Here is an 11,031-nt window from a genome sequence, read left to right as displayed (position 1 = left end):
CTCAGTTGCTCATGGCAAATTCCACCATGGAGTTTACAAAGACTTATGGTTAGAAAAGTCACACTATGTAATTTACTACACAGCACCATCTAAAGAATAGGTTTGATGCATTGAACACCAATGACCAAAACCCAAAATTGTGAGATGACATCAAGAATATCATACATGAAGAAAGCAAAAGGTGATTAAAAAGACAGGAAAGGAAGAAAAGACCAAAATGGATGTTAGAAGAGACTCTGAGACTTGCCCTTGAATGGAGAGTAGCTAAAGAAAAAGGAAGAAATGACAAGATGAAAGAGCTGAACAGAAGATTTCAAAGAGCAGCTCAAGAAGATAAAGTCAATTATCATAATGAAATGTGCAAAGACCTGGAGTTGGAAAACTAAAAAGGAAGAACATCCTCAGCATTTCTCAAGCTGAAAGAACTGAGGAAAAAATTTAAGCCTTGAGTTGCAATATTGAAAGATTCTATGGGCAAAATATTAAATGATACAGAAAACATCAAAAGAAGATGAAAGGAATATACAAAGTCACTGTACCAAAAAGAATTGGTCAATGTTCATTCATTTCAGGAGGTGGCATATGATCAAGAACCAATGATATTGAAGGAAGAAGGTGAAACAGTACTGAGGGAATTGGTGAAAAATGAGGCTTCAGGAATTGATGGAATACCATCGAGATGTTTCAACAAATGGATGCTGCACTGGAGGCACTCACTCAGCTGTGCCAAGAGATTTAGAAGACAGCTACATGGCCAACTGACTGGAAGAGATCCATATTTGTGCCCATTCCAAAGAAAGGTGATCCCACAGAATGTGGAAATTATTGAACAATATCCTTAATATCGAATGCAAGTAAAATCTTACTGAAGATAATTAAAAAATGGTTGCAGCAGTACATTAAGAGAGAACTTCCAGAAATGCAAGCTGGATTCAGAAGAGGATGTGAAACGAGGAATATCATTGCTGATGTCAGATGGATCTTGGCCAAAAGCAAAGAATACCAGAAAGATATCGACTTGTATTTTATTGACTATGCAAAAAATTCTATTGTATGGATCATAACAAATTATGGACAACATTGAGAAGAATAGGAATTCCAGAACACTCAGAACACTTATATGTACTCATGAGGAACCTGTACACAGACCAGGAGGCTGCCATTCGAACAGAACAAGAGGATACTGCATGGTTTAAAATCAAGAAGGGAGTGTGAATAGTGCTGCAATGAACCCTGGTGTACAAATAGCTGTTTGAGTATCTGCTTTCAGGTCTTTTGTGTATATACCTAAGATTGGAATTGCTGAGTAAAATATTCAATTTTTTGAGGAATCTCCAAACTCTTTTACGTAATGGCTGTATCGATTTATAATACTACCAGCAGTTTATAGTCCCACAGCAGTATGAAGGTTTCTGCTTCTCCACAACCTCATCAACAATTAGTATTTTTTTAAAAAAATCATTGTCATTCTAACGGAGATGAGATGGTATCTCATTGTGGTTTTGATTTGCATCTCTGTGACAGCTAATGCCTTCCAGCGGCTAGCTTCTTTTCATGTGCTTGTTGGCTATTTGAATATCCTCCATGGTAAATTGTCTGTTGAATTTTTTGATCGAGTCCCCTCATTTTTGAACAGGAAACCCTATATTTTCATTTTTTGCTGGAACTTGCAAATTATATAGCTAGTCCTGGAGTCAGGCGTGACCAAAGCAAAACCTCTGCCCTCATGGAACTCACAGACTAGTGAAAGAAACAAGATTGTAACTAAATCATGGAATAAGATAGATTCATATTGTGATACATGCTCTCAAGGAAATTAGCAGTTTTGTCCATGAGATATATCAGGAGACCTGGTGGCACAGTGGTTAAGTGACTGGCTGCTAACCAGAAGGTTGGTGGTTTGAACTTACCAGCCACTCTGTAAGAGAAATGTACGATAGTTTGCTTCCATAAAGATTACAGCCTTGGAAACCCTTTGGGGCAGTTCCACTCTGTCCAATAGGGCCGCTTTGAATCAGAATTAACATGTGGGCATTGGCTGTGTATGAGAGAGACAATAGTGGGAGAGGGCTGGTACAGGCTGTTTGAGAGAGTCCCTGAAGTTCTGAGGAAGCACATGAGAACACCAGCTAGTTAGGGTGTAAGATTGATTATTTCTAAACAGTTTTGCTTATGGCTATCTCTACCAGTAGTACAAGCGTTAAGGGTGCACCGAACAAACAAAAACCAAAGTAAAAAACATCTAATAATGATTAATAACTTTCTGTATTTTGCAGAGACTGTGAATACAACAGTATCATTCTCCTTCAAGGAAATAAAATTTTCTAAGGTATTGTTCAAGATTTGTTTTGTGTTTTCTCAACTTTTGGCAGTAGCAGTTGTATTAAAAATTTGAAACAAGCAATTTACAACTTCTGAAAATATAAGTTAAAGATTAAGATGTTCAAGATTATTTTTGCAGTTTTTTTTTGGAGGGGTAGAGGTGTATTTTGGTGCTTCTTTCTGCAGAATATGAAAAGGTTACATGAACAAGTATTGCAAATGCTTGGTATTAGTACACTGAATGATCATCAGATAGAACACTGGACAACCACTGTGTATAATTCAATAACTCTCTAGATACTATACTAAATATTGATATGTATGTAATCCCACTCTTCACTTACCGACATGGTTGGCTCTAAAACGAGGTCCTTATGCAAAATTCAGTGTTATGTGAAAATGGAGTTAATCAGATCACAGAATGAAAGATGACTGTTGTTTGTTGTTGTTATGTGCCGTCGAGTCAGTCCCGACTCATAGAGACCCCTCCTTGGGTTTCCGAGGCAGTATCACTACGGAAGTAGGATTGCCCAACCTTCCTTCCGAGGAGTGGCTGGTGGGTTTGAACCGCCAGCCTTCTGGTTAGCAGTCAAGTGCCTTAGCCACTATGCTACCAGAGTCCCGAAAGATGACTACCTCATTACATAACTGCCAAATTACATCATTATGTAACTGTCAGATTTCAACATTACGTAACTGCCAAACCATTGAGAATCCTGGCCCTGCCAAGTTGACACATAACCTTAACCATTATAGCCAGCGTTACTCTCACCTAGAACCTTGGCATTTGTTTATGACAGATATGTGAAATAGTTAGATAGCCGATTTTTTACTATTGTCCTAAATGTGAAATTTCAGCTAACCCTAACCCTAACAAGACAATTGGTAAGTGAGCAGATGTATTAAACGTACATATAATTCATATAATATACTAAATATATTATACAAATTATTTCAGAGAATAAAATCACATAAATCATAGACTTATTTTTTGTTCAAGATTTGTCTTGGAAACTTAGCCTGGACATTCAGGCCTTTATAAAAATAATTAATGCTTCAATGAAAAATATAGATGTAAACTTTACATACCTAGCAATGAAATTTTACATATGTTTCACTTCTTAGTGACTTAAAATAAACTTTAAAATATACATTCTTCAGCCATTTTTTACAAATGATATCTAATGTTTGAAAACATCACAGGCTAGTTTTTAGAACTGTGAAAAATAATCATCTCGTAAAAACAAATGGGTTTTATGCTCACTGAATTCAAAGGCTTACAAACTTTCATGTCAATAGAAAACAGAAAATTATATTAAATTCAGTTCAAATGACTTCCATTTAAACAACAAAATTCTTTCAAAAGCCTTAAGAACAGAGACGTCAAACATTTTACATTACATGTATTTCTTTTCTTTGTTTTAGGGACGATACAAAATTATTGCAGAAGCTATTGCCGGAAGTACTGAAGAAATGATCTTTTGCCTGAATGCAACTGTCATACACTAATCTGAATTCAAACAATAAATTGAGCATATTTTTTTCAGCAGTTTTGTTCTTCATTAAGAGCTTTTTTTTGCACAAGTGAAGAAATCTCTTGAGTGCGTTTGTCTGCCACTACTCTGGGGCAAGTTACCAGCCTTCCTCCTCCTCTGCGTGTCTGCAGCAGCCTCCTCTTGCAGTCAGACGTGTTCCACAGGCTGGGAATGCAGCAGTGAACAACCCAGTCAAAAACAATTCCTGCCCTCATGGAGCTTATATTTTCATGATGGTGGTGCCTTAATTTCTTGTTGTTGTTGTCGTTATGTGCCATCGAGTCGGACCGACTCATAGCGACCCCTCTGGGTTTCTGAGGCAGTATCACTACAGAAGTAGATTGCCCAACCTTCCTTCTGAGGGGTGGCTGGGTTAGCAGTCAAGTGGCATAGGCACTACGCTACCAGAGCTCCCTTAGTGATACTATAACACAAATACCACAAGTGGGTGGCTTTAACAAACAGAAATTTATTTTTTCACAGTTTTAAAAAAACAAAACCAGACTCACTGCCCTTGAGTCAATTCTGACTCCTCTTTGGGCTTCTGAGGTGGTATCTCTACAGAAGTAGATTGCCCAGTATTCCTTCTGGTGAGTTTGAACCATATATTGTTGTTGTTGTTGTTATGTGCCGTCGAGTCGGCCCCGACTCATAGCGACCCCTCCTTGGGTTTCCAAGGCAGTATCACTACGGAAGTAGGATTGCCCAACCTTCCTTCCGAGGAGTGACTGGTGGGTTTGAACCGCCAGCCTTCTGGTTAACAGTCAAGTGCTTTAGCCACTATGCTACCAGAGCTCTGAGGTACAGATCTTGTTTCATTTTTCTGCAAATGGATCTCCAGTTTTGCTAGCACCATTTATTAAACAAACATTCTCTTCCCCATTTAATGGATTTTGGTACCTCACACCACACACAAAAACGAACTCCAGATGGATCAAAGACTTAAATGTGAAACCTAGAACTATAAAGTTCCTCAAGGAAAATTTAGGGTCAAATTTAAGGGCCCTAATATATGGTATAAATAGACTATCAAGCATAATTTAAAATGCACCAACAGCAGAAGAGAAGCCAGATGAATGGGACCTTCTAAAAATTAAATTTTTATGTGCTTCCAAAGACTTGTCCAAAAGAGTCAAAAGAGAACCTACAGATTGGGAAAAAATATTTGGTAATAACATATCTGACAAGGGACTTATCTCTAGAATTTAAGTCTTTGATCCATCTGGAGTTCATTTTTGTGTGTGGTGTGAGGTACAGATCTTGTTTCATTTTTCTGCAAATGGATCTCATGTCTGCCATACTTTAGATATACTTCTAGCTCATAGCACAGCTTTCTTCAAGAATATCATCTGTAACCCTCTCTTTTAAGATCCTCCCTGGATTAATAGTCTCTTAATCTTTTTAAGGATGCCTGGTGGCGTAGTGGTTAAAGTGTTAAGTTGCTAACCCAAAGGCTGGCAGTTTGAACCCACCAGCTGCTCTTCGGGATTACAGCCTTGGAAACCCTATGGGTCAGTTGTTCTTTGTCCTATAGGGTCTCCATGAGTCTGAATCGATTCAATGGCAGTGGATTTGCTTTGGTTAACCTTTTATATATACTTTTTAAACATATACTTTTAAAATATATTTTTGAAGTGCTTCAAGATGTTTTGGTTACCTAGTGCCACTCTGACAGGAATATACCACAAATGGAATGGCTTGAAGAAACAGGATATTCTCTTACAATTTTGGAGGCTTTAAGTCCAAGTTCAAAGTGCCAGGCTCTAGGGGCTGGGTGAAAGCCCTTCAACCTTGGGCTTCAGCTCTGCCTTGTGTTCCTGGCCCACTGAAGCCGGAGGTGTTTCTTCACTCAGACGGTTGCTGGCTGCTGAGGCTGAAAAGCCCAAGGTTGACGAGTAAAATGGCACAGTCCCAATGTTACCAAACAACATGTTGTTGTGGTTGTTACGTGCCGTTGAGTTGTCTCCAACTCATGGCTACCCTATGTACAGCAGAACAAAACACTGCCTGGTCCTGTGCCAGCCCCATGATCCTTGCTATACTTGAGACCATCTACTTTATCCATATCATTACAGTAGGCTCTACTCTGATGAGGCAGCTCTTTTCCAGTTATATTTTGAGTGCCTTCTGACCTGAGGGGCTCATCCTCCAGCACTGTGTCAGACAATGTTTCAGGGTTATTCATAAAATTTTCTAGTGATGTATTAGACATTGTTTTCACTGCTATTCATAAGGTTTTCACTGGCCAATTCTTTGAGAAGTGGATGGCCTCTTCCTTCTTCCAAGTCTGTCTCAGTCTGGAAACTCCAACAAAACTGGTCCACCATGGGCACCCCTGCTGGCACAGCCTCCAGCCTCACAGCAACATGCAAGCCACCACAGTACGACAAACCGACAGACAAGTTCCTCTCCCTTAGCTGTTCCAACCACTCTGCTCACTTCCAGGGCTTCCCCCTACTTGTTCTGGCCGCCGGCCCCTTCTGCCGCTGCTTTCTGTCGCCTTGGGGACTCCTACAAAACAAAGTGACAGCCCACTAATTCAAATCCATTGAAAGTCCTAAGATCAGCAGGACATGGTAGGCTGTTGAACAACGACACGGCTACACGCAGGGTTCAAATGTGCCAAAAGGCTAGAGACCATTCCCAAAGCTGCTTCTTATAGACAGGAAGCAGACCACACCCCTAAAGCAGCTACTCAGGTGCTTCAATAGATTGCACCATGGAGTTAATTACCAATTCACTATGGAGAATAACTACATCCAGCTGCCCAGCCACTCAACCAGGCCCAGCCAAGTTGACACACAAACTTAACTACCATAAAGAGTTACCAGATATTTCTTGTTACCTGATTTTGTGTAGGTATACACTGCATTCCCAGCTCCAGGGATCCGTTCTGATTTGCTAGCTCAGCCAGTTTGAGGTATTCCCCAGAGGATGGTGGTTGGTCCAGGTTGGGCACGTGACTGAAGTTGGTACAATCAAACTGCGGGGAAGGACTGGAGTTCTTTGGCTGTTTCATTGGATGTAAACAAGGACGTTTGTTGCCCCGTTTCTGCTGACAATCGTCTTGTGGTAATAAGAGATATTGCTCTTAGTATGAAGCTGATGCTGTGGTCAGAGGAATAGAGAGCCAGAAGGAAACTGAAATCTTGTAGACACTGATGAGTTGAGTCAACCAGGCCTGGATCCAGCTTTGGACTTTCCTATTATTACTTTCCTACTATTACTTTAGGAGCTCTGGTGGTGTAGTGCCTAAGGCATTTGGGTACTAACCAGAAGGCTGGCGTTTCAAACCCACCAACCACTCTTTGGAAGGAAGATTGGGCAATCTATTTCCATAGAGATACCTCTTTGGAAACCCAAGGAGGGGTCACTATGAGTCAAATCAACTTGATGGCAGAGAGTTTTTTTGTTTTTAAATTTTATTTATTTATTTTTGTTGAGGTTATACACAGCAAAACATGCAAATTCAACACTTTTTACATGTGTAATTTATCTACTTTGAGGAAATTTATTAGAATAGGAAATTTATTAGAACATTAGAAGCAGACTAGGTTTATAGATTTCAACAAATATTTATCTAATGCCTACTGTATTTCAGACACTGTGCTAGGCCTTGAGGATACAGGGGTGAACAAGACAGACAAAACAGTTCCTTCCTTCACACAGTTTTTGGTCTAGTAGGAAAAACAAACATAAAATAAATGATTATTGTACAATAAGGAAGATCACTATTAAAAGAGAAATATGGCATGATGAGGAAAAAGGCAAGATGAGATTCTAATCTCGTCTAGAGGATCAGAAAAGGGTTCCTTGGGGAAGTAACATTGAGGCTGAGAGTTAGAAGATGAGTTTGGAATTGGTTAAGCAAAGTATATTCCAGGCAGATGAAAGACTATGTGTCAAGATATAAGGATAACAGAGATACATCATATTCAAGATGCTGAAAATATCAAGTAATGATACTGCTAGCCAACATTATTACTATTTAAATTTTTTTTTAAATTGTGATTAGGGTGAAACTTTACAGAGCAAATTCATTTTCCATACAGTTGTTCATAACATTTTGTCTCATGACATTGACTGAAATTCCCCACAATGTAACAGCTCTCTTCCCACTTCCTCCCTATAGTTACCTTGTAGTTCTTGTGTCCTTCCCTCCCATGGACTCCCACCCCCTGAGCTGTCTGCCTGTGCATAAACTACCCTTCTGTTCTTCCGTGACTGATTGCTCCAAGTAGTGTATCTACCTGATGTAAATGTTCAGCCCATATGCCTATTATTTGGCTGGAAGTCACAGGATGAGTTAAATTCCAGACCTGAAGGATAGCTAGGGGCCATAGTCTTAGGGGTCTCACCAGGATCTATCAGACCAGCAAACCTGTTTTTTTTTTTTTTTTTTACTAATTTTGAGTTTTGTTCCACATTGTTCTCCCGCTCTATCCAGGATATCCTTCACCAATCCCTGTCTGAGGGGTTGACAGTGGTAGCCAGGCACTGTCTAGTTCTTCTGGTCTCATGATCATATAGGCTGAGGATTGCATGGTCTCCTAGTCCCTTGGACTAATTGTTTCCATGCATCTTTGGTTTTCTTCATTCTTCTTTGCTTTGGATGAGGAGAGATCCATCGTTGCATCTAGATGGCCGCTTGCAAGCTTTTAAGATCACAGATGCTACTTACCAAAGTAGGATGTAGAACAATGTTTTTTTGTAGTATGGCTAATAATTATTTTTAAAAATTGTTTTGAGAATATACATGGCAAAAACCACCAATCTAACAGTTTCTACATGTACAATTTAATGACATTGATTACATTCCATGAGTTGTGCAACTTTTCTCACCCTTCTTTTCTGAGTTGTTACTCACCCTTCTTTTCTGAGTTGTTACTCACCCTTCTTTTCTGAGTTGTTACCCATCCTTCTTAATATACAGTCATTGCCCCCTAAATTTCCTATCTAATCTTTCCAGTTGCTGGTGTCAATTTGATCTCATATAGATAGATCTTAAAAGAATATAATGTTCAAGGCAGACATCTTTACTAGTTAAGCTAAACTATTGTTTGGTTTTAAGAAGACTTCAGGGGATATTTTTGGTTAAAGGTTTAAAGATTATCAGGGCAGGGGAGGAGCTCTGGTGGTGTAGTGCTTAAGGCATTTGGCTGCTAATCAGAAGGATGGCAGTTCAAACCAACCAGCCACTCCTTGGAAGGAAGGTTGGGCAATCTACTATCTGTAGTGATACCCCTTTGGAAACCCAAGGAGGGGTCACTATGAGTCGGATCCGACTCGATGGCCGTGAGTTTGATTTTTAGTTTGGTTTAGTTTCAGGGGATTTAGCTAACTCACTGATAATTACCATGTCAGATTATGGGCATTTTTCTAGGCATTTTGCCTAGACACAGCATTTAATTTAATCCACATAACTAGCTAAGAGATGGTGCCATTAGCATTCCCACTTTATAGATGAGGAAGATGGGAAGGATGAAGCACAGAAAAGAACTTATCCAAGGCTATACAAGTATTAAGTGGTAGAACTGGGTTTGGATACTAGCAGTCTGGCTCCAAACTTAGATTTCCCATCCTACTTTTCAAGTACAGCTGTAAGGTACTAGGTGAGGGAGAGGGTTGTTAGAGGTGTGGCAGGACTAGAGCAGGGACAGCATTGCTCCTGGACCCCTGTCCCTGGCTTGAGCCCACCACACCCACTACAAGTTCTCTAGCCCATGCCACATCCTCTCTCTTGGACTCATGCAATAGTCACTTAGCTGGCATCTTTCCTTCTACCCTTGTCTCTCATTCTCCAAAGCCACCAATGGCCTATCTTGTACTCTTAGAATGAATTCCTCATCCTGTCCTCCCACAGGCCATCATCTAGTCTCTGACTACCTGCGGTAGTTAAGGTTATGTGTCAATTGGCTGGGCCTGGTTTTCAGTGACTGGGCAGCTTGTTGTAGTTATTCCCCATGAGGAGACTGGCCATCAACTCCATGGTAGAATATGCCATGAACAGCTGAATAGCTGCTTTAGGGAGGTGGTCTGCTTCTAGAATATAAGGAGAAGCTTTAGGAATGGTCTGCAGTTTTTTTGCATGCTTAGACCCTGCATGTAGCCGACTCTTCATTCAGCAGCCTGCCATGCCCTACTGATCTTGGGGCTTCTTCTTGATTTGAACTAGTGGCCTGCCATATTATTTGATAATCTTGGGATGGGACTGTGCCTTTTTACTTGTCAACCGTGGGTTTGCCAGCCTCAGCAGCCAGCAACTGCCTGAGTTAAGAAAAGCCTTCAGCTTCAGTGGGCCGAGAGCAAGAGGCACAGCTGAAGCCCCAGGTTGATGGGTTTTCATCTGGCCCCTACAGCTTGGCACTTTGAACTTGGACTTTTAGCCTCCTAAACTGTAAGAGTATAAATCTCTTTGTTAAAGCCATCCTATTTGTGGTATTTTTTTGTTAGAGTGGCACTAGAGGTAACCAAAACACTGTCTTTCCAACCTCATGACCTACTTCTCTCAGTATCTTCTATTTGATTCCAGCCACAGGATCTCTTTCTTCTTCCTCCGAAAGGCTAGACACATTCTCATCTCAGACTTTGAATCATTGTTTCCTGAGCATGGAATGCACTTCTTCCAGATATTTCATAGTTTGTTCCTTCCTCGTATTCTATTTTCTGCTCAAATATAAATTGTTTAGAGAGCTCTTCCTTGACCAAAACAAAACAAAGAAACCCAAACCAAACCCAAATAAAAAACCCCAAACCCATTGAATCAATTCAGATTCATGGGGTTCCCATTCTATATAACATAGAACCTATCAGTTTCTATCACCTTCTCTAGCTTATATATTATTTATTTGTTTATTATCTGATTCCCCCACTAAAATGAAAGTTCTGTGAGGGCAGAGACCTTTTTTTTCTTCATATATTGTTCTATCACCAGGGATTCTACCGTTGTTAGGTGCCATTTAAGTCAATTTCAACTCATAGTGACCCCATGTGACAGTGTAGAAACACCCCATCAGATTTTCTATGCTGTAATCTTTATGGGAAGGAAAGTTGGGCAATCTACTTCGGTAGTGATACTGCCTCAGAAACCCAAGGAGGGGTCGCTATGAGTCGGGCCACTGGATGGCACATAACAACAACAATCTTTATGGAAACTGATCACCAGGTCTTTCTC

The 11,031-nt window shown here is 40.2% G+C and overlaps 1 protein-coding gene across 1 annotated transcript in view; it reads left to right on the top strand.

Annotated features, from left to right (window-relative positions):
* LY96 (lymphocyte antigen 96) overlaps positions 1 to 3,831 on the top strand; it is a 36,416-nt gene extending 32,585 nt beyond the window's left edge. Inside the window, exons 4-5 of the mRNA XM_007956757.1 lie at positions 2,277 to 2,329; positions 3,748 to 3,831. Coding sequence (XP_007954948.1) covers positions 2,277 to 2,329; positions 3,748 to 3,831 — 137 coding nt within the window. The remainder of the gene's footprint in view (positions 1 to 2,276; positions 2,330 to 3,747) is intronic.
* Positions 3,832 to 11,031: the final 7,200 nt, after the last annotated feature.

Source organism: Orycteropus afer, unplaced genomic scaffold (genome assembly GCF_000298275.1).
Source record: "Orycteropus afer afer isolate SDZICR_OR568_19922 unplaced genomic scaffold, OryAfe1.0 scaffold00662, whole genome shotgun sequence".
Taxonomy (NCBI): Eukaryota; Metazoa; Chordata; class Mammalia; order Tubulidentata; family Orycteropodidae; genus Orycteropus; species Orycteropus afer.
Note: the sequence above shows the minus strand (reverse complement) of the source record. Positions and strands in the feature narration are given on the sequence as shown.